The sequence below is a fragment of the Leptinotarsa decemlineata genome, unplaced genomic scaffold (genome assembly GCF_025532065.1).
Source record: "Leptinotarsa decemlineata unplaced genomic scaffold, Ldec_3_MD MMD2_tig00026307_RagTag_RagTag, whole genome shotgun sequence".
Lineage (NCBI taxonomy): Eukaryota > Metazoa > Arthropoda > Insecta > Coleoptera > Chrysomelidae > Leptinotarsa > Leptinotarsa decemlineata.
Window position 1 is genome coordinate 1,827,535 of NW_027412681.1, and position 24,716 is coordinate 1,852,250.

A 24,716-nucleotide genomic window follows, 5' to 3' on the forward strand; every position below is an offset into this window, starting at 1 on the left:
GTAGTGACTATTTGGTTATTTAAATTTCTCCTGAATACTAGGAAAGTCCCTGGCACTGATTAATTGTCAACAAGGAAACATTTCATACCTGGTTATGAAAAGTAATGCATATATTATCTGACATCTACTAGAATTGGACAAAAATAGATCGTGGTGGCGAATAATATGCGTGCAAGCATCAGAAAAAAACGTTTCTTCTCTTAAGATACGCTCTGTATATTATACAGGGTGTCACAAAAAGGTAGGTCATGAATTGACCTACATATTTTGCGGTCAAAAATAACTCGATTGGATATAACTTACGTGCATACAAAAAAAAGGTACAGTCCTTGGAAAGTACAAAATGTAAACAAATTTTTCAATATTTCATGAACTGTTCAACATTTTGAAAAGAAAATGGATCCTTGGCTTAGTTATGTACCATAGACACAAATTGAAATGAAATCTTTTGGCCGACTTCTTAGCAAAAAAACAAAACCGAGTATAAAAAGATCGCAGGTATTTTACACGGTCGTTTTATGATGGATTATTCGGAGTAGAAAAACCTTCATTTTTCAGAGTTACTAATTCTTATGTCAAATTTGTACAGCTCGCTTCCAATTCTCGTAACTTTCTTGGACCCGAACTTTACACCATTCTACCTGGATCATTGAAAGGTTTGAGAAACAAACCCAAATTCGAAAGAGAGTTGAGAAAATTCGTTGAAATCAATTACGATATGCATTTGCTGATACTTGAATAAGGCTTAGGTAGGCATAAAATTCATTAGTTTTTTTTAGGATTGTATGATCTCTACAATTTCTGTATCTACATTTTTTGTCATAATAGATAACTATGTATCTGTCTTATAAATGAATTCAATAAATTCATTCACTTACTCAGGTACTAACTAAGTAGGTATCGCGTCGCGGAAAACCAGCCCCTCCAATTTTACTCTGATATATCGGCGTGACGTTCAGTGTACAGTGTTGCCGCCATACATCATTTTTAGACTTTTAGATACTCAACTTTGTCCATCAAACACACACGTGACCACCACACACACACATTTGAATCTATTGGGTGAAATAAAAAAAAAACAAGCCACCTTACACTGGCCAATCAGATTCAACTGCCATTGGCTGGCGGATTTCATTCAGGTATATCTTACAGGGTGTGTACATATACGTGAATTTAAAGTTTAAAATGTTTGCCTTGCTTGGAAGATCACGTGCAGTATGCATCATAATTTTTTAGAGCACCCTGTTGCTCGTACGGACAGAATATAGATATACAACGTTACTTTTATTACCGCATGGGGCAGTAGCGACTTGACATTTAACATGTATGAGGGAGCGCATCGAGCGCCGGAGTTCATCCGTTTCAAAGATAAGAAAGATGTAGCGGGTGTACAAAAAAAAAGGAATATATCAGTTGTCTCAAGCATGATCATTTCTAGAAGAAAAAAATCGTGCTCCATATGGTTCAGATGAGGTTTTATGTTGTTGTTCACCCGGTTGAGGAATTTCATTTCGTAATTTATTCTCTATATTTTTCCGGTGTTCATTTTCAACTACTTTTCGTTTATTGATTAGTGTTTTGTTTTCAGTTCTACGTTCTTACTTTCCATTTCGGCGCGATACCTCATTTTTAGATACTTTTTTCTTGAGTACCATTCAAGAAAGTTAACTCAAACACCTTCTATCTACAAGTTTAAGAGCATAGTGGTTTCGAAATAGATGATTTTTTTCTACGTGTGAATACTACGACTAAAACTTAGATCAGTGGATTTGGTTTTCGAAACTTATTCAACACTATCACTGGAAACCCATTGTGAATGCTGCGACTAATATGATTCGCGAAAAAATTGGTAATCTGCTTCAATTATTGACAGAAAATTACGGTTACTAGAGTTTTGAAGGTGTTTCGCGTATACCGTCGATATACATGTCAAGCCGTTACGAATTTGTTCTCTTTGATATTTGTATTACTGTTTATGAAAAGATCAGAACTTCTAACATTAGTATTTATAACCAATTATACTAACAAAGCAAAAAAAAATGAATTCTAGATTAATTAATATGACGAATTAAAATCCTGGTCGTAGATATGATAAATGTATTGATCAACAGTAACGGTCTAACATATGTAAATGGTATACTTGAAACACCTTCAATATCACATGCTTTTTCAACACATCTGTGACTTTGTTATTATTTTAATTTATTGTGGCCGTATTTCACATGTGAGAGTGCTGGGGCCAACAGTCATATCAATAGATGAGAGTTGTAATACTACCTACATAATTTGTCTTTGGCTATTTCGTCTAGAACTTATCATTTTTTGGAGAAGTTCTGATCATTCCGTAAACAGTAATATATATATCAAAGTGAACAAATCTGTGACGGCCTGACATATGTCAACGGTATACGCGAAACACCTCCAATATGACTTCTTGGGACAACACTTTAGCGACCGTTACTTTCACTTAAGAACTAAACGTGGTGATATCCAAAAAGTCATACCATCAGATGAGATTTGTATAGCATCTACATAACGACACAGAAGAGGAAGCTCAACTTGATGTATCCATCAACAGAATGGTGGACATTTTTCTTTTCCAAAATTGAGCTGGAATTTTGCTTCGATGTAGATATTTCTTCTGTGACAATTCGTCATTCGATTTATATATTAGCTTCTATGTCTTGATCATTTCTCTTTTCTATATTATAGTCGTGATTAAAAGATTTCAAACAGATATAGAAAATAATGGAATTTAGTTCATCATAATTTATTGTCTCTATGATATAATTTGTTTATATAAACTCCGCTTACCGGCGGGGATTACTACCAAATACTCGCCCTTGCTCGGAATTTATAAAAACAAATTATATTATAGAGACAATAAATTATGATGAACTGAATTCCATTATTTTCTATATCTGTTTGAAATCTTTTAATCATGACTATAATATAGAAAAGAGAAATGATCAAGACATAGACGGTAATATAAAAATCGAATGACGAATTGTCACAGAAGAAATATCTACATCGGAGCAAAATCCCAGCTCAGTTTTGGAAAAGAAAATTTTCCACCATTCTTTTGATGAATTCATCAAGTTGAGCTTCCTCTTCTGTGTCGTTATGTAGATGCTATACAAATCTCATCTGTAGGTATGAGTATTGGATATCAGCACGTTAAGTTCTTGACTAAAAGTAACGGTCGCTAAAGTGTTGTCCCAAGAAGTCATATTGGAGGTGTTTCGCGTATACCGTCGACATATGTCAGGCCGTTACAGATTTGTTCACTTTGATATATGTATTACTGTTTACGGAATGATCAAAACTTCTCCAAAAAATGATAAGTTCTAGATGAAATAGCCAAAGGCAAATTAAACTTCATCTTCTGGGTTTTTATGTAGGTAGTATTACAACTCTCATCTATTGATATGCCTGTTGGCCCCAGCACTCTCACATGTGAAATACGGCCTCAATGAATTAAAATAATAACAAAGTCACAGTTGTGTTGAAAAAGCATGTCATATTGAAGGTGTTTCAAGTGTACCATTTACATATGTTAGACCGTTACTGTAGATCAATAAAATTATCATATCTAGGACCCAAGATTTAAATTCGTCGTTTGCTAATTTATCTAGAATTTTTCTTTTTTTTTGCTTCGTTAGTATAATTTGTTATAAATACTAATGTTAGGAGTTCTGATCTTTTCATAAACAGTAATACAAATATCAAAGGGGACAAATTCGTAACGGCTTGACATATATGTCGACGGTATACGCGAAACACCTTCAAAACTTTAGCGACCGTAACTTTCTGTCAATAACTGAAACAGATTACCAATTTTTTCGCGAATCATATTAGTCGCAGCATTCACAATGGGTTTCCAATGATAGGTGAATTTCGAAAACCAAATAAATTGATCTAAGTTTAGGTCGTAGTATTCATACGTTGGAAAAAAGCATCTATTTCGGAACCACTATGCTCTTCAACTTGTAGATGAAGGTTGTTTGAGTTGACGTTCTTGGATGGTACTCAATGTACTGAATGAAATCCGCCAGCCAATGACAGTTGAATCTGATTGGCCAGTGTAAGGAGGCTTGGTTTTTTTTATTCAACCCAATAGATTCAAATGCGTGTGGTGGTCACGCATCTATCATTGTTTGAGTTAGTCTGTTTGATGGACAAAGTTGAGTACCTAAAAGTCTAAAAATGATGTATTATATTGTATGGCGGCAACACTGTACACTGGACGTCACGCCGATATATCAGAGTAAAACTGGAGAGGCTGGTTTTCCGCGATGGGCCCATTCGCCATCTTGAAGGTTACATCTTGATTAAAAGTTCCTCCATTTTGTAGTAGTTGAAGATATTGACATTATATTCTAGGGTTGTGAAGTATTCGTCAGGAGCTTCCATTTGATTTTTTTCCCCAGATGACGCCCAGTCTCCATCTTAAAAGTTTAATCTGTCAATTTCACTTCAAAATGAAGTAGGTATTCATGCAATAATTTCATTATCCCCAAATTTCAATTTTTTGAGTTGGCTTGTTCAAAAAACAACAGGGGGAGAACATTAAATGAATTAACTGTATGTAATGAATTCTTAAGTTTAAGAATATGATCTTTACAGTCCAAGTTATTGAAGTCCGTTTCACGAACTAATTAATACGTTTGAAGCGCAACCTTATCAGCCTTTCCTAACTTTGAAATCACATTGGTAAAGTGGTTATGCACTTATGTCGAAATTAGGCGTGAATATCTGAAGAAATTAGTATATAAATATAGAAATATCTACACCTTATCAGTTAACTTGTTTTCAATTATCTCCCAATCTTGATATGAACTCATTTCCAGCTCCATTTCGAATATATCTAACAATATTTTCAGGTGAAAAAAAGGAAATACGAAGTAATACCGATTCAGTACAGAAATTAGATAGATATATAGATTTATTTGATGATGTTATGTATAAACGACACTTATCACAAGTCAGAGAAACGGGTGGATACACAGTTGTGTATAAATAAAAAAAACAACAGTAAAATTTGTAACAAGTTTACAAGGTACATTACAACATATAGGGCGTTACAACAAAAACTGGTCCGGACTCAGAAATCGGCATTCCAGAACAGTTCTCTGTGGCAGGTCTTGATGGCTCACGTTGTGGTCTGGATGATTCGTATTGTAAATCCTTGCAGCAGCTTTAGCACATTCATTATTTCGATGATATGTTGCATCAATTTCTATTCTTTCTTTAGTAGAGTAAACCATGTTGGAACACAGTGAACAAGGATGACTGAATAATGATTCGTGAAGAAATTACAGTGGCCAACTGTCACAACTAGATTCAACAAAAACTACCAGTGCAGAAAAAACTAACAGTGTCGTCCATTTCAAAACGTTTACAAATCTGGAAGACCTGCGACAGAGAATTGTTGGGGAATGCCGATTTCTGACTCCGGACATCTTCAATAATGTATAAGGAACGCTTTCGAAAGTGGACTGTATTATTGTTTGGGACTAGATGGAGGTAATTTTGAACACATCATCCGTTGATTGTGTTGCCATTGATATTAATTTTGTTGATTTACTCAATAAAAAGAGCGACAGAGAATTTTCTTTTCTTAAATAAAACGTTCAACATTCAATTTCTCAATAACGAATGAACCAATTTCGAAAAAAATTACAGAAGTGATAGAGGGACAAAAGATCTTTCAAATGATGTATCACTCGACCCCCCATGCCATTGAAAAAATAGGGGGGTTGTTACTGACCGCAGACGGGTGAAGTTTCAGGTATGATTTCCATATCAGAATTAGCTCCCCCAGAAATAAAAATTGACGTATTCTTTGAAATTTTCGAATACACATCCGTTTCTGACTTACAGGGGGGACGTCAAGTTTTCGTTGAAACGCCCTGTATATTCAAATCAAGTGTGGAGATTCGGCAAGCATATTCCTTGCATCTAAAGTGTGTCTACCATGTTCTAAATATTCTGTAGTGGAATTAAAACAGTTTTTTTATATTTTCTTATAACTTGTTTGAAACAAAAATATTCATATTTTTAATATTGGCAGGTAGTGCATTATACACTTTAAAATCATAGTATTTTTTTTTTGTGATTTCATCACTCTAAAACGTTGAGGTCTAATGAAATTGCTTTTACGTGTATCATGATTGTGTAATCTTGATTGCTTGGGTAACAAGGGGCCCTTTTATGAGTATCTAATAGGCTTGAGTAAACATACAAAGAAGGTTAAGTAGGTATCGCGTCGCGGAAAACCAGCCTCTCCAATTTTACTCTGATATATCGGCGTGACGTCCAGTGTACAGTGTTGCCGCCATACAATATAATACATCATTTTTAGACTTTTAGATACTCAACTTTGTCCATCAAACAAAGTAACTCAAACAATGATAGATGCGTGACCAGCACACACATTTGAATCTATTGGGTAAAATAAAAAAAACAAACCTCCTTATTTTGGCCAATCAGATTCAACTGACATTGTCTGACATTGACTGACATTGGTACATTGAGTACCATCCAAGAAAGTTATCTCAAACAACTTCTATCTACAAGTTGAAAGGCATAGTGGTTTCGAAATAGATGATTTTTTTTCTACGTATGAATACTACGACCAAAACTTAGATCAATTTATTTGGTTTTCGAAACTTAACTATCATTGGAAACCCATTGTGAATGCTGCGACTAATATAATTCGCCAAAAATTGGTAATCTTCTTCGGTTATTGACAGAAAGTTACGGTCGCTAAAGTTTTGAAGGTGTTTCGCGTATACCGTCGACATATATGTCAAGCCGTTACGAATTTGTTCCCTTTTGATATTTGTATTACTGTTTATGAAAAGATCAGAACTCCTAACATTGGTGTTTATAACAAATTATACCAACGAAGCAAAAAAAAAGATGAATTCTAAATGAATTATTCAACAACGAATTAAAATCCTGGTCGTAGATATGATGAATGTATTGATCAACAGTAACGGTCTAACATATGTAAATGGTATACTTGAAACACCTTCAATATGACATGCTTTTTCAACACTTCTCTGACTTTGTTATTATTTTAATTTATTGTGGCCGTATTTCACATGTGAGAGTGCTGGGGCCAACAGGCATATCAATAGATGAGAGTTGTAATACTACCTACATAAAGAGCCAGAAGAGGAAGTTTAATTTGTCTTTGGCTATTTCATTTAGAATTTATCATTTTTTTTGAGAAGTTCTGATCACTCCATAAACAGTAATACATATATCAAAGTGAACAAATCTGTAACGGCCTGACATATGTCGACGGTATACGCGAAACACCTCCAATATGACTTCTTGGGACAACACTTTAGCGACCGTTACTTTCACTTAAGAACTAAACGTGCTGATATCCAAAATGTCATATCATCAGATGAGATTTGTATAGCATCTACATAACGACACAGAAGAGGAAGCTCAACTTGATGTATCCATCAACAGAATGGTGGACATTTTTCTTTTCCAAAATTGAGCTGGGATTTTGCTTCGATGTAGATATTTCTTCTGTGACAATTCGTCATTCGATTTATATATTACCGTATATGTCTTGATCATTTCTCTTTTCTATATTATAGTCGTGATTAAAAGATTTCAAACAGATATAGAAAATAATGGAATTTAGTTCATCATAATTTATTGTCTGTATAATATAATTTGTTTTTATATATTTCGAACAAGGGCGAGTATTTGGTAGTAATCCTCGCCGGTGCCCGGAATTTATAAAAACAAATTATATTATAGAGACAATAAATTATGATGAACTAAATTCCATTATTTTCTATATCTGTTTGAAATCTTTTAATCACGACTATAATATAGAAAAGAGAAATGATCAAGACATAGACGGTAATATATAAATCGAATGACGAATTGTCACAGAAGAAATATCTACATCGAAGCAAAATCCCAGCTCAATTTTGGAAAAGAAAATTTTCCACCATTCTTTTGATGAATTCATCAAGTTGAGCTTCCTCTTCTGTGTCGTTATGTAGATGCTATACAAATCTCATCTGTAGGTATGAGTATTGGATATCAGCACGTTAAGTTCTTGACTAAAAGTAACGGTCGCTAAAGTGTTGTCCCAAGAAGTCATATTGGAGGTGTTTCGCGTATACCGTCGACATATGTCAGGCCGTTACAGATTTGTTCACTTTGATATATGTATTACTGTTTACGGAATGATCAAAACTTCTCCAAAAAATGATAAGTTCTAGATGAAATAGCCAAAGACAAATTAAACTTCCTCTTCTGGGTTTTTATGTAGGTAGTATTACAACTCTCATCTATTGATATGCCTGTTGGCCCCAGCACTCTCACATGTGAAATACGGCCTCAATGAATTAAAATAATAACAAAGTCACAGTTGTGTTGAAAAGGCATGTCATATTGAAGGTGTTTCAAGTATACCATTTACATATGTTAGACCGTTACTGTAGATCAATAAAATTATCATATCTAGGACCCAAGATTTAAATTCGTCCTTTGCTAATTCATCTAGAATTTATCTTTTTTTTTGCTTCGTTAGTATAATTTGTTATAAATACTAATGTTTGGAGTTCTGATCTTTTCATAAACAGTAATAAAAATATCAAAGGGAACAAATTCGTAACGGCTTGACATATATGTCGACGATATACGCGAAACACCTTCAAAACCCAAGATTTAAATTCCCAAGGACCCAAGATTTAAATTCGTCGTTTGCTAATTCATCTAGAATTTATCTTTTTTTTTGCTTCGTTAGTATAATTTGTTATAAATACTAATGTTTGGAGTTCTGATCTTTTCATAAACAGTAATACAAATATCAAAGGGAACAAATTCGTAACGGCTTGACATATATGTCGACGGTATACGCGAAACACCTTCAAAACCCAAGATTTAAATTCCCAAGGACCCAAGATTTAAATTCGTCGTTTGCTAATTCATCTAGAATTTATCTTTTTTTTTGCTTCGTTATAATTATATATAATTTGTTATATATATATAATTTGTTATAAATACTAATGTTTGGAGTTCTGATCTTTTCATAAACAGTAATACAAATATCAAAGGGAACAAATTCGTAACGGCTTGACATATATGTCGACGATATACGCGAAACACCTTCAAAACTTTAGCGACCGTAACTTTCTGTCAATAACTGAAACAGATTACCAATTTTTTCGCGAATCATATTAGTCGCAGCATTCACAATGGGTTTCCAATGATAGTTAAGTTTCGAAAACCAAATAAATTGATCTAAGTTTTGGTCGTAGTATTCATACGTAGAAAAAAATCATCTATTTCGAAACCACTATGCCTTTCAACTTGTAGATAGAAGTTGTTTGAGTTAACTTTCTTGGATGGTACTCAATGTACCAATGTCAGACAATGTCAGTTGAATCTGATTGGCCAAAATAAGGAGGTTTGTTTGTTTTTATTTTACCCAATAGATTCAAATGTGTGTGCTGGTCACGCATCTATCATTGTTTGAGTTATAGATTAGGTTAGGTTAGGTTATGTTTGGTTAGGTTATGTTTGGTTAGGTTATGTTTGGTTAGGTTAGATTAGGTTTGGTTAGGTTATGTTTGGTTAGGTTAGATTAGGTTTAGTTAGGTTAGGTTAGGTTACGTTAGGTTAGGTTATGTTAGGATAGGTTAGGTATATATATAGTTAAATTCCGGCAACACTGTACACTAGATGTCACGTCGATATAAAAAAAATCATCTATTTTGAAACCGCCAAAAGTCTAAAAATGTTGTATTTATTATATTGTATGGCGGCGGCAACACTGTACGCTGGACGTCACGTAAAGTCAGAGACGTACAGTAAAGTGGAGGGACTGGTTTCTAGCGACGCGATACCTGCTAAAGATAAATTCTAGATGAATTAGCAAACGACGAATTTAAATCTTGGGTCCTTGGGAATTTAAATCTTGGGTTTTGAAGGTGTTTCGCGTATACCGTCGACATATATGTCAAGCCGTTACGAATTTGTTCCCTTTGATATTTGTATTACTGTTTATGAAAAGATCAGAACTCCAAACATTAGTGTTTATAACAAATTATACCAACGAAGAAAAAAAAAAAAAAGATAAATTCTAGATGAATTATTCAACAACGAATTAAAATCCTGGTCGTAGATATGATGAATGTATTGATCAACAGTAACGGTCTAACATATGTAAATGGTATACTTGAAACACCTTCAATATGACATGCTTTTTCAACACAACTGTGACTTTGTTATTATTTTAATTCATTGTGGCCGTATTTCACATGTGAGAGTGCTGGGGCCAACAGGCATATCAATAGATGAGAGTTGTAATACTACCTACATAAAGAGCCAGAAGAGGAAGTTTAATTTGTCTTTGGCTATTTCATTTAGAATTTATCATTTTTTTTGAGAAGTTCTGATCACTCCATAAACAGTAATACATATATCAAAGTGAACAAATCTGTAACGGCCTGACATATGTCAACGGTATACGCGAAACACCTCCAATATGACTTCTTGGGACAACACTTTAGCGACCGTTACTTTCACTTAAGAACTAAACGTGCTGATATCCAAAATGTCATACCATCAGATGAGATTTGTATAGCATCTACATAACGACACAGAAGAGGAAGCTCAACTTGATGTATCCATCAACAGAATGGTGGACATTTTTCTTTTCCAAAATTGAGCTGGGATTTTGCTTCGATGTAGATATTTCTTCTGTGACAATTCGTCATTCGATTTATATATTACCGTATATGTCTTGATCATTTCTCTTTTCTATATTATAGTCGTGATTAAAAGATTTCAAACAGATATAGAAAATAATGGAATTTAGTTCATCATAATTTATTGTCTCTATAATATAATTTGTTTTTATATATTTCGAACAAGGGCGAGTATTTGGTAGTAATCCTCGCCGGTGCCCGGAATTTATAAAAACAAATTATATTATAGAGACAATAAATTATGATGAACTAAATTCCATTATTTTCTATATCTGTTTGAAATCTTTTAATCACGACTATAATATAGAAAAGAGAAATGATCAAGACATAGACGGTAATATATAAATCGAATGACGAATTGTCACAGAAGAAATATCTACATCGAAGCAAAATCCCAGCTCAATTTTGGAAAAGAAAATTTTCCACCATTCTTTTGATGAATTCATCAAGTTGAGCTTCCTCTTCTGTGTCGTTATGTAGATGCTATACAAATCTCATCTGTAGGTATGAGTATTGGATATCAGCACGTTAAGTTCTTGACTAAAAGTAACGGTCGCTAAAGTGTTGTCCCAAGAAGTCATATTGGAGGTGTTTCGCGTATACCGTCGACATATGTCAGGCCGTTACAGATTTGTTCACTTTGATATATGTATTACTGTTTACGGAATGATCAAAACTTCTCCAAAAAATGATAAGTTCTAGATGAAATAGCCAAAGACAAATTAAACTTCCTCTTCTGGGTTTTTATGTAGGTAGTATTACAACTCTCATCTATTGATATGCCTGTTGGCCCCAGCACTCTCACATGTGAAATACGGCCTCAATGAATTAAAATAATAACAAAGTCACAGTTGTGTTGAAAAAGCATGTCATATTGAAGGTGTTTCAAGTATACCATTTACATATGTTAGACCGTTACTGTAGATCAATAAAATTATCATATCTAGGACCCAAGATTTAAATTCGTCGTTTGCTAATTCATCTAGAATTTATCTTTTTTTTTGCTTCGTTAGTATAATTTGTTATAAATACTAATGTTTGGAGTTCTGATCTTTTCATAAACAGTAATACAAATATCAAAGGGAACAAATTCGTAACGGCTTGACATATATGTCGACGGTATACGCGAAACACCTTCAAAACTTTAGCGACCGTAACTTTCTGTCAATAACCGAAGAAGATTACCAATTTTTGGCGAATCATATTAGTCGCAGCATTCACAATGGGTTTCCAATGATAGTTAAGTTTCGAAAACCAAATAAATTGATCTAAGTTTTGGTCGTAGTATTCATACGTAGAAAAAAAATCATCTATTTCGAAACCACTATGCCTTTCAACTTGTAGATAGAAGTTGTTTGAGTTAACTTTCTTGGATGGTACTCAATGTACCAATGTCAGACAATGTCAGTTGAATCTGATTGGCCAAAATAAGGAGGTTTGTTTGTTTTTATTTTACCCAATAGATTCAAATGTGTGTGCTGGTCACGCATCTATCATTGTTTGAGTTATAGATTAGGTTAGGTTAGGTTATGTTTGGTTAGGTTAGATTAGGTTTGGTTAGGTTATGTTTGGTTAGGTTAGATTAGGTTTAGTTAGGTTAGGTTACGTTAGGTTAGGTTATGTTAGGATAGGTTAGGTATATATATAGTTAAATTCCGGCAACACTGTACACTAGATGTCACGTCGATATAAAAAAATCATCTATTTTGAAACCGCCAAAAGTCTAAAAATGTTGTATGTATTATATTGTATGGCGGCGGCAACACTGTACGCTGGACGTCACGTAAAGTCAGAGACGTACAGTAAAGTGGAGGGACTGGTTTCTAGCGACGCGATACCTGCTTGTATGTTTACTCAAGCCTATTAGATGTTTTAATTCCACTACAGAATATTTAGAACATGGTAGACACACTTTAGATGCAAGGAATATGCTTGCCGAATCTCCACACTTGATTTGAATATACAGGGCGTTTCAACGAAAACTTGACGTCCCCCCTGTAAGTCAGAAACGGATGTGTATTCGAAAATTTCAAAGAATACGTCAATTTTTATTTCTGGGGGGGCTAATTCTGATATGGAAATCATACCTGAAACTTCACCCGTCTGCGGTCAGTAACAACCCCCCTATTTTTTCAATGGCATGGGGGGTCGAGTGATACATCATTTGAAAGATCTTTTGTCCCTCTATCACTTCTGTAATTTTTTTCGAAATTGGTTCATTCGTTATTGAGAAATTGAATGTTGAACGTTTTATTTAAGAAAAGAAAATTCTCTGTCGCTCTTTTTATTGAGTAAATCAACAAAATTAATATCAATGGCAACACAATCAACGGATGATGTGTTCAAAATTACCTCCATCTAGTCCCAAACAATAATACAGTCCACTTTCGAAAGCGTTCCTTACATTATTGAAGATGTCCGGAGTCAGAAATCGGCATTCCCCAACAATTCTCTGTCGCAGGTCTTCTAGATTTGTAAACGTTTTGAAATGGACGACACTGTTAGTTTTTTCTGCACTGGTAGTTTTTGTTGAATCTAGTTGTGACAGTTGGCCACTGTAATTTCTTCACTAATTATTATTCAGTCATCCTTGTTCACTGTGTTCCAACATGGTTTACTCTACTAAAGAAAGAATAGAAATTGATGCAACATATCATCGAAATAATGAATGTGCTAAAGCTGCTGCAAGGATTTACAATACGAATCATCCAGACTACAACGTGAGCCATCAAGACCTGCCACAGAGAACTGTTCTGGAATGCCGATTTCTGAGTCCGGACAAGTTTTTGTTGTAACGCCCTATATGTTGTAATGTACCTTGTAAACTTGTTACAAATTTTACTGTTGTTTTTTTTTATTTATACACAACTGTGTATCCACCCGTTTCTCTGACTTGTGATAAGTGTCGTTTATACATAACATCATCAAATAAATCTATATATCTATCTAATTTCTGTACTGAATCGGTATTACTTCGTATTTCCCTTTTTTCACGTGAAAATATTGTTAGATATATTCGAAATGGAGCTGGAAATGAGTTCATATCAAGATTGGGAGATAATTGAAAACAAGTTAACTGATAAGGTGTAGATATTTCTATATTTATATACTAATTTCTTCAGATATTCACGCCTAATTTAGACATAAGTGCATAACCACTTCACCAATGTAATTTCAAAGTTATAGGAAAGACTGATAAGCTTGCGCTTCAAACGTATTAATTAGTTCGTGAACGGACTTTATTAACTTGGCCTGCAACAATCATACAGGGCTTTTCATGATGAGCGTTAATTAGCCGTTTCTGACAAACTATTTACCGGATCAACCTGAAAATTTCACAGTATGCATAAATCAATTTGACCTACACGCCTAAAATATTTCAGACGAAGCGGCGTTGTCGCTTCTACTATAAAGTAGCGGCTTCTTTGATTTTTCAAATGGAATACCCCGTATATAATATCATATTATGATTCATTATCACTTTGTCAACAAATTCGTATACTATTTTCCTATACCTATCTATTACCGTTTAGAAGATATAAATTAATTTCGATATTTTTTTTACCAAACATGAACTTTTATAAATGCTGATATATAATCTTGAACTCTCTTGCACTAAAACGATCAAATTTGAAATGGAGTGGAGTGATACTATGAGGATCTTCACTCCGAGTCATATTTTCATTTGCCTTATACAGGGTCTTCAAAATATTTCAACATTTTTGAGCTCTACATCCAATTTTAGATGAACTTTGTTCAGATAATACTATTTCTGTTTTGAACCGTTTTCGAGATAAACTGTTTCAAACGGAAACTGACGTGGTTTTCTTGCTCGTTTTTTTGAATTCATCACTTATTTTGGATATTCAACATTTTTTTTATACTTAGTAATATTTCTTTTTGATCCAGTTTTTTAACTGTGTCAGATCAGTCAATTCGAAATTGGTATGTAACTACCTTAGAAAAAGTTACAATTTGTATTCATTGAGGTATTGGTCTCTAACGTACAACAGTACACATCAATATTTTTTAATAGTGTGCTTTGGAAAAATAAATAAACCAATTATTTAACGTCAGACTTTCGTTGGTGGTTTTGACTGATTGTGATAGCTACCAATTATAATAGAATAATGTCAAGATTAGGTTACAGTAATGAAGATTTTTTGAATTTATTAATAATTTATGGTGAGTGCAATAGAATTGCAAGTAGAACATGCCGAGTATTTCATGAAAGATATCCACAACTTTCGAAGCCGAATAATAATGTGATAAATCGACTACTAAAAAACTGTAGGTTGAATGGAACCTTCCGTCCAAAAAGCATTCGTATGAAGACTAAAGTGGATGATGATGACAATGGTATAACAGTTTTGGGGTACTTTCATGCATTTCCAAATGCTTCTCTGCACGAAGGCTGAAAGAGAGACAGGTATACCCTACGTGACAATTTGTCGAATTCTTAATAAGCATAAATGGCATCCCTATAAGTTCTACTGTGTCCAACATTTGAAAGAGACTGATTTACCTCGTAGAGTAGAATTCTTTAAATGGTTACTTGTCAAGACCCAAGAGGATGAACATTTCCTTGACAATATCATATGGACAGATGAGGCCAAGTTCACAAAAAATTGAGTTTTCAATAGACACAACAGTCATTATTGGGCGCCAGAAAATCCCCATGTAGTCCGCCAAATGGGTTTTCAAGAAAGATGGCAATTCAATGTATTTTGTGCCATAAAGAATGAGTCAATTTTTCATATTGAGTTTTATGATGATAATTTGAATGCATCAAAATATGAAGATTTACTGAGGAATGGAATTCAAATGATTTTAAATAATAGACCAGGAAGAGAACGTGTATGGTACCAAATAGATGGTGCTCCACCCCATAATTCTCATTCAGTCAGCGAAGCTTTAACCGAAATCTTCGAAGACAGATGGATTGGTAATAACGGACCTTTTCTTTGGCCTCCTAGAACACCAGATGGCAATCCATTAGATTATTTCGTGTGGGGTTTCATTAAAAATATGGTTTACTCTACTCCAATAACAACAATGGAAGATATGAAATCGAGAGTTACAACTGCTTTCAATAGTTTGACTCCAGACTTGATCAGAAGCGCTACACATGACAACTTTTTGAAGAGATTACATGTTTGTTTGAGTAGAGGTGGAGATGTGTTTGAACATATTCTGAAATACACTGACGATTAAATTAATTTATGGGTTTATTATTTTCAGTTCGTGTTTCAGCGTTAATAAAATTATTGTTTGAAGAGAAGTTTCATTCGATGGTTGAGGAGTATTTTAATAATTATCTTTGAATTGTATTATCTGTGACTAATTGAGAAACATCAAACGAACTCTGTTCTACAAAAATTAGTGATGAACAAGGAAACCATGTCAATTTCCGTGTGAAACAGTTTATCTCGAAAACTGTTCAAAATAGATATAATATTATCTGAACAAAGTTAATCTAAAATTGGATGTAGAGTTCAAAAATGTTGAAATATACAGGGTGTTCCATTTGAAAAAATTGAGTTCCACTCATTTTTTCATGAGATCAAAGTATCTGCATTTTTTGAAGACCCTGTATGAGGCAAATGAAAATATGACTCGGAGTGAAGATCCTCATAGTATCAGTCCACTCCATTTCAAATTTGATCGTTTTAGTGCAAGAGAGTTCAAGATTATCAGCATTTATAAAAGTTCATGTTTGGAAAAAAAAATATCGAAATTAATTTATATCTTCTAAACGGTAATAGATAGGTATAGGGAAATAGTATATGAATTTGTTGACAAAGTGATAATGAATCATAATATATTATATACGGGGTGTTCCATTTGAAAAATCAAAGAAGTCGCTACTTTATAGTAGAAGCGACAACGCCGCTTCGTCTAAAATATTTTAGGCGTGTAGGTCATATTGACTTATGCATACTGTGGAATTTTCAGGTTGATCCGTTGAATAGTTTGTCAGGCTAATTAACGCTCATCATGAAAAGCCCTGTATACTTAAACTTAAGAATTCATTACATACAGTCAATTTATTTAATGTTCCACCCCTCTTTTATTTTTTGAACGGGTCAATTCAAAAAATTGAAATTTGGGATAATGAAATTAACGCATGAAATCTTTATTTTGAAGTGAAATTGACAGATGAAACTTTAAGATGGCGACTGAGCGTCCTCTGAAAAACAAAATCAATGGAAAGGGGGGTCTTGTGACGACACATCTTTTTAGACGAATACTTCACAACCCTAGAATATAATGTCAATATCTTCAACTACTACAAAATGGAGGAAGTTTCATCTGTCAATTTTTGATTTCAAAAAATAAAAAGGAGGGATATTAAAGAAATGCACTGTATATCAATAATTACCAAGTTGAATAAATCAAGCAATCTTATTGTTTTCAGAAATCTCAAAGAAAATATCGGAAGACTTACGATTTCTCCAAAAAGTGTCTTTTTGAAAGTAGATTTCAAACATGAAATGTTGTCTTTCTTTCAATTCTCATTATTATGGGGTTTTTCTGGTTCATAAGCAATTGATAAGTGCTGAAAATCTGTTCAATCTGCTACGTTCAACCTATCTGCAAATGTCGACAAAATACGTCGGTGCTCTTTCATTCTTTTTGGGAAAGTTATTTGCGTTTGACCAATATAGAAGTCGGGGCAAGAACCAAAAGCCAACTGCATACCTCTGATCAGTCTGACACTGAAGTCCTGCATTTGTTTTCAATAAATTCGGTGAAAGTTTTTTTTTTCGATATAAAGTATTTTGAAAAGAAAACAGCATTATTTTTGTTGGATCCATACATCTATGAATCATTTTTTGGAATTGGATAGACCCCGTTCATACCTTGTTGCTGAAGATTGGTAGAAAGAATGGAATCGATATCTGATCCTTAACCATTGCTAGAGATTTGTTTTTATAAAATTCAATTGTCGTTGATTTCTGAAATTTGAATTTTTCTGTGGCACATGCTACCAAATGCTACTACTTTATGCTGATATTTGAAGAGTACCTAATTATGGCTAAACCGGACTGGATTTTATTGAAATTGATGAACTTGCCGATAATTTGAGAGCTTGTAATCGATTACAAGTCTGAAATTATCAAATGTCAACGAAATATTTTTATGAAAACGAGTCACAGATTTTTTTTTCGCATACAAATAATTGGAAAGGTCTACATCTGTAAAAAAAACTAGTTGTATCACATATACTCTTTATTCTCATTTATACAGGATGTTCCGTAAGTCATAAGTCAAACTCATTGTAGCCCAAAACTTAATGGTTGAAAAAAAAAGTATTGATTTTATTGTTGTGCTATTTTGAGTAACGAGCATTTGAGTAATGGAAATTATTTTGTAAAAAAATCTACAAAACAACATTGTGCTTCAAATTTCAGGTGAAGCCAGACAATTCTACGGCTTGTAGATGGATATGTGCCAAAATGTCCTCGACTTTTTTACAAAAATTTTTGCTTTTTTAAAAAATTCGGATTTTTGTAAACATGAAAAGAAAAAAATCAAAATTATTCAAAAACCGTGAGAAATCGGGACCTACGTTATGTAAACTATATGATTGGTTTGATTCATAACTTACGTGACACCCTATATATGAAATGAAAAGCTATGACTAATTTAAACATTTCCAAATTTTCAAGTCTATATTTTCAACCCTTTTGTTCGGACTGGTTTCAAAACACTCTCTTTTCAAATAGAAATATTGTTTAATTTTATCGAAGGTTGTTTTTCGAAATTTGATTCAATAAATTTCGAAAAAATGAACCAGAAGTGAATTGGATATGAAAAAAATTACCTTGCCCTTCAATTCATTACTTACTATTTGTTGATTTTTTCAACCGATGTATTTTCAAGATGGTTTTTATAGATGTTCAAAATGATATCTAATATTTCGGCTATTAGTCTTTTCTCTTCTGTTTTTTTCTGTGTTTATTCATATTCAAATGATTTCGTCGACGAAATAACGTCACGACTGAAAATTTCAAATTTTCGTTGTTAAAGGAAAATTTTGTAGGACTTAGTTCGGGCAAATATGTTAGCCATTCCACCAATCCTTTTCTACCAATATGTCCATTTGCACAGTGTTCCCTCAGAAATAGTGAGGCAGTGTTATATTTTTGTTGGAAATTGAGTAATTCAAAAAAGATTTCCATCCCACTTCAACTGTAAATGATTCATATAGTATAAGAGACTGATATTGTCAGCGCTTTTCAATTTCTGGACCAGTAACACTCCATTCAAATGAATTTTCGATAAACAACCACTTTATATTCTTAGGGAAGTCTCAGATTGATAAAACCCGAACCAGAAGAAGAAAGCGGTTCTTCCAGTGTCAATGAAAGTGATAGCGAAGACTCTGCAGACAAGGATTCTTCTTCAAACAGTCCTCTGAAGCCCAAAGCACCTATAAAAACTGCTGCACCATCGAGGCAGCTACGAAGCAGATTTGGATTTACCGGCAGGAAATACAATGGTTAGTAATGGGACACTTGGGAAATTTTGTGAAATAATTTATTTGTTCATATAATAATAATAGTAATTTAATTTATTCACAGCAATATACGGGTACAGATTGTGAATAAAGTAATACCATGAAAGCAGTACTGCTTGTTTATGGAAAGGCTATTTATAAGGCTAATATAAAGTAATATAACAATATAAACATTCATAGCAATATAAGAGGTCAAAATTCAAAACGAAAAATCAAAAATCAATTTATATGTAAAATGTATATACATGTACGCACATCGGAAAAGTCTAGGGATATTTTTAAAAATGGCAATAATTTTTTTTAGATCGCTTTAGGGAAAAAAAGTTGACGGATGATTATTAAACGAATGTAACTTACAACAAAATTTATTAAATGGTCAAAAATACTGAGTGCGCATATAAGCAAAACTAAAAAAAAATATGGCTCTTCTTTGGCACCCCGAAAAAAAATCATAATACAAAAAAAATTGGAATCAGTACAAAGTATGGCCTCCACGCTAGTTTATTACGGCCCTACATCTATCGTGCATCGACAAAATGAGATTGTCAATGTCTTGTTGAGGTACATTTGCCCATTCAGCGATAAAAGGCTCCCTCAATTGAAACGTTGTGTGAATGTTCTCCATATGCGGAGTAATTCTTCGTTGAAGCATGTCCCACCCATGCTCGATGGGATTCAGGTCCGGTGATTGTGCTGGCCATGGCAATACATCAACTCCTTCGTTGGTGAGCCAGTCAGTCACTAGACGCTCGACATGTGGACGAGCATTATCCTGCATTAGGTGGAAGTTTTCACCAACAGCACCAGCAAACGGACGGACGATAGGTAGAAGAATGGTGTCGAGGTACTGTCGAGCTGTGAGGGAGCGATTTGGAAAAACGAGATCGGTTCTGCCGCCGATCATGATTCCGCCCCATAGCATTACTGTACCACCTCTGTATGTGTGGACTTCCTGGACGTGTCTCAAACGTTCATTATTTCCAGGTCGTCTCCACAGTCTTACTCGACGAAAATCTGGATGAAATCCAAATCTGGATTCGTCTGTAAACAAAACTGTAGCCCAATCATTTGCATCCCAGTTTTGATGTTCTTGACACCACTCTAATCTTCTACCGCGATTGCCTTTCGACAAAGGTGGACATCTAAGTGGCCTTCTGTTGTGGAGATCTGCTTCATGCAGTCGATTTCTGACAGTATCACGACCAATGGTTACCTGGTGCGTCTGCTGCAACACGTTAACCAACTCAGGTGCTGTGATTGTCGGTTGTCTTCTTGCGGTTAAGACCAAAAATCGGTCTTGAACTGCAGTTGTAGCGCGTCCTCGCCCTGGATGTTGTTCGGCTGGACTGCCAGTTTCACGGAAACGCCGCCACAATCGACTGATAACACTTTGGGAGATTCTCAAACGAAGAGCTACATCATTTTGTCGCATACCACCTTGAAGAAGCCCTACAGCTCTATTCATCTCAGCCAATGGTAAGTGATGGCGTTCCATGTTAAAGCACAATATTTCCAGTTTACCAGAAATTTCCATATTTCCAGCAATTCACCGAAGGCGACTCTTAATTGGGCCATTGTTTCGCGTGCCGTGTGGCATGTGGCACCGTCTTGTTGAAACCACATGTCGGGCATGTCCAATTCTTCCATTTTGAACAACAAAAAATCGCCAATCATCACACGGTAGCGCTCGCCATTCACAGTAACGTTCCGGCCATTGTCGTCTTTGAAGAAGTGCGGCCAGATGATGCCACCGACCCATAATCCACCAAACAGTGACTTTTTCGGGATGCATCAGTAGCTCTTGCAATGCTTGTGGCTGGTCTTCACTCCAGATGCGACAATTTTGCTTGTTAACGTATCCATTTAACCGGAAATGAGCCTCGTCGCTGAACACAATTATTCGATAAAAATGTGGATCTTCCTCCAACTTTGTCAGCGCCCATTCCCAAATGTTAGACGTTGTGGAAGGTCGTGTGGCTTCAATTCTTGCACCAGCTGTATCTTATAAGGTTTTACACCCAAATCCTTTCGCAAAATTCTCCAAGTACTGGAGTAACAGAGGCCCAATTGCTACGAACGGCGGCGAATCGACATTTCACGGTTATCACGAACACTGGCGGATAGAGCCGCAATATTTCCTTCGGTCCTCACTCTACGTATACGTGTTGGTGGTTTAATGTTCAATAATGTAAACTGGATTCGAAACTTAGTCACACGCTCCCGAATAGCTCCCTCAGTAGGCCGAGGAAACTGCCCATAAAGTGGAAGAAGTGCACGATGCACTTTCTTCACCGAGCATGAATTTTTATAATAAAATTCAATAATTTGCAATCGTTGTTCATTCGTAGGTCGATTCATGGTTAACTTATAGACCAAACTGAACAAGTTTGACAATGACACAAGACACGATTCACGCATGATCTGTCAAAAACAGTGTTGCCAAAAAGATACCAGCAAAAAAATCACTCATATGCGAATGAGCCACAAACCACAGCGATGTCCATAGCCAACATGACCCATACCATCGGTCAAATTCAGCCTGATGTATGTGCCAAGGTCATGGAAAATTGAACGTTTCGGATGCCCTTCATCAAGAGAAGCCGTGGCGGACATTTGAACATAATGTCATGAAAAGGTCTTTCAAACGAGTAAAACATTTCGATGATACACTTAGTTTTATTTAAATTTAAAGATAGGAAGCGCCTAATGAAAGACCCGATAGAATACATAGTTTCGTTTTCAGCTCGTCCAGTGAGGAGCAGCCACAAGAGGATATCTTTGGACGAGAGAAGAGGTCTTGCAGTCTATAGCAGAAAAATGGAAATGCACGACGATCTGGACGAATACGAACAAGCAAATGAGTCTGAAGAGGAGTTGTACACTGTCAGGTAAGATTTTCTCGTTTATCGGTCAGCCTAAGTGTCGAATCTTAACTTTTTTTTTTCGTCAACAGGGGAAGAAGGAGCAGACATCTGATAAGGATGAACAGAATTCAAAGACGTACAGCTTTATCTTTGAGGCCCATCAGCCAAAAGTCTTATGCCGATCCCCATTCCCCGCTGCATTTTAATTCGGACAGTGATGGTACGTTGTTGGGAAGTAGAGTTTTTTTATTGGTTATTGTGTCTTCAAAGTTTCACTTAGCTGAACTTGTTGACTAGAGATATAGCATAGACATGATAATATGTACTGGTCGTGACTTCAGTTTTACGTACAGTACGATGCAAATGTATTGAATGGATTCGATATTTATAAAACGGGATTCTTTTGGGAGAAATCCAAAAACACGTCAACTTCATGACATGATATACATATGAGAGACGTTTCGTCACTGGTCATGTCATGTGGCACCTCATAAGGTCTACTAATCCTCTATTCAACAGTTTCTCCAAACTTTCTCTCAGTTTCACTAATTTTTGATTGATAAAGGGGTTGTCGGTTGGATATTTATTATTAAATGAATCACAAACTTCTGCCTGGGGCCTTACTTTATCTCCAAAGCTAGTCATAATTGAAATTTCGATTCGTTTGGCTTCCCTAGGTCTTTTTGTCAAATTATAAGTGATTTAAATATTTTCATAGAAATAATGTCAATCTCTTCAATGATATCGACTAATTTCAAGTAGAGTGTAGCGTAGAACTTTTATCAATCAATGCATTTCTTATTGGGAATCAACAAAAACAATAGAAGACACTTATAACCTTCCTTGGTATTTATGTTATTACCAAAAAGTAGCTCGGCCCAGGCTAGTCGATTATTGTTGTGGTTGGACTTGAGTAAGGAAAATGCGTTTTTTTACAGTCGAGATAGATGGAAAGGGTGGAGAAATAGCCAAAAAGTCAACAACGAAGGTCCAAGCTTGAAATTTATATCAAATTGATATATAGAAAGAGATATTTACAAATTTCATTACCAACTAATGTGTAATACCTCCAAATGTAAAAAAAGGCAGGCAAATATATATACATCAAGTTTAAAGAACTATTACTCGATACTGAAACAAACGTTTTGAGCAAAGATGTTGATACGCAGCTATAGGCCGTTTTGATCACGCTATTACTACTGGGGAACTCTTATCACAGAAAAATATTGAATAAAAATATTAGAGTATTAAACTGACACAGATAGATAATTAAGAAAATGAGTAAATGAGTAGAGAATATTCACTGTCTGAATTTCAATATATTCAGGACCTACTTTTCGATTAACCCCGTCAACCTCTGTCTTAGGTGAACAGAGAAAAGGTAAATACTTGAATTATCCTCTACTTTTCAAGGAAAGAACTTTAGATTTCAGTGATCAGACCGCTCCAAAATATATCATCAATATCAGGACTTAATTTTTGATATTTTTTTATACTTGCTACGGTTCACCGTTGGTACTTTCTAGAATGTCTCTCCGTATCTCAAAGAATGACGTGTATGATGAAACTATAGCAAAAAACCTGAAAACATGCGTTATGGAATTCTCTACCAATATTTTAAGAATAGGAAATGATTGACTGAATTGAATTGACTAATTTGACTGACATTAGATGTTTTTAGGTTTCGGACAGTCCCTAGCTAGAGCCTTGCTTTCGTGCCGGCTTTACAATAGATACTCTCTCTGAATCGTTTCTGAATCCTGAACGTGAAAATCTCCTCGGTTTTATTTACTCCTGCTCATTGCTCTATTCATTTTGTATTCCAAACATTCGTTATGGAAATAAATCTGATATCATTCATAGGATTTCTACACAGTATACTGACTGAATGAAAGGTGAAAATTTTACTTACATGGAACACTGTCATCCTCACTGGTAGACATTGATGTATTATCTCATTTCTATTTGGGGATCAGCCAATGAATCCATAAGGAAACCCTTGAAATAATTACAAAATAAAACTATTGAATCTGTATATAAATTATCATATTCTGAACTCATTGTAAATTTGTATAAACCAAAATATGTATTAGATTTGAACACACAAACAAAAACTTTGTTGTTGCATTTATTCAATAACAAACAATTTCAAACATAAATTTCTTAGAAATAAATAATATTCATAATCATAACACTAGATAAGCAAAATTGTTATCAGTTAGTAATTTCAAATCTAATTTCGGGATTCATCATGATGGAATTATAATATATAATGATATAATTCCTGAAGAAATAAAAAACATCTGCAACTGCTCTCAAATTAAAAAAGTATTCAATGAGTCAAGTTTGAATACAGGATTATATGATTTTTCGTATAGGCAGAGTCATCTAAATGTTTTTTTTTCTGATTGATTCGGCCGTTACTTGATGAAGATCCATAGTAATTTCAAAAACTACACCTCATGATTTGATTTCCACATCATCTAAATGTTTTTATATTGAAACTGGATGATTTCACGTTCGACTGTTGGCTCATATTAATTATTTCACTCATGTTTCCTTATTCATTATCTC

At 34.5% G+C, this 24,716-nt stretch overlaps 1 protein-coding gene across 4 annotated transcripts in view; it reads left to right on the forward strand.

Moving 5' to 3' along the window:
• Window positions 1–24,716, forward strand: part of LOC111502913 (ATPase family AAA domain-containing protein 2) — a 56,476-nt gene that overhangs the window by 4,389 nt on the left and 27,371 nt on the right. For all 4 annotated transcript variants that reach the window (XM_074181111.1, XM_074181113.1, XM_074181112.1 and 1 more), the window contains 3 exons: window positions 19,065–19,260; window positions 22,022–22,166; window positions 22,232–22,362. In XM_074181111.1, coding sequence (XP_074037212.1) covers window positions 19,065–19,260; window positions 22,022–22,166; window positions 22,232–22,362 — 472 coding nt within the window. The remainder of the gene's footprint in view (window positions 1–19,064; window positions 19,261–22,021; window positions 22,167–22,231; window positions 22,363–24,716) is intronic.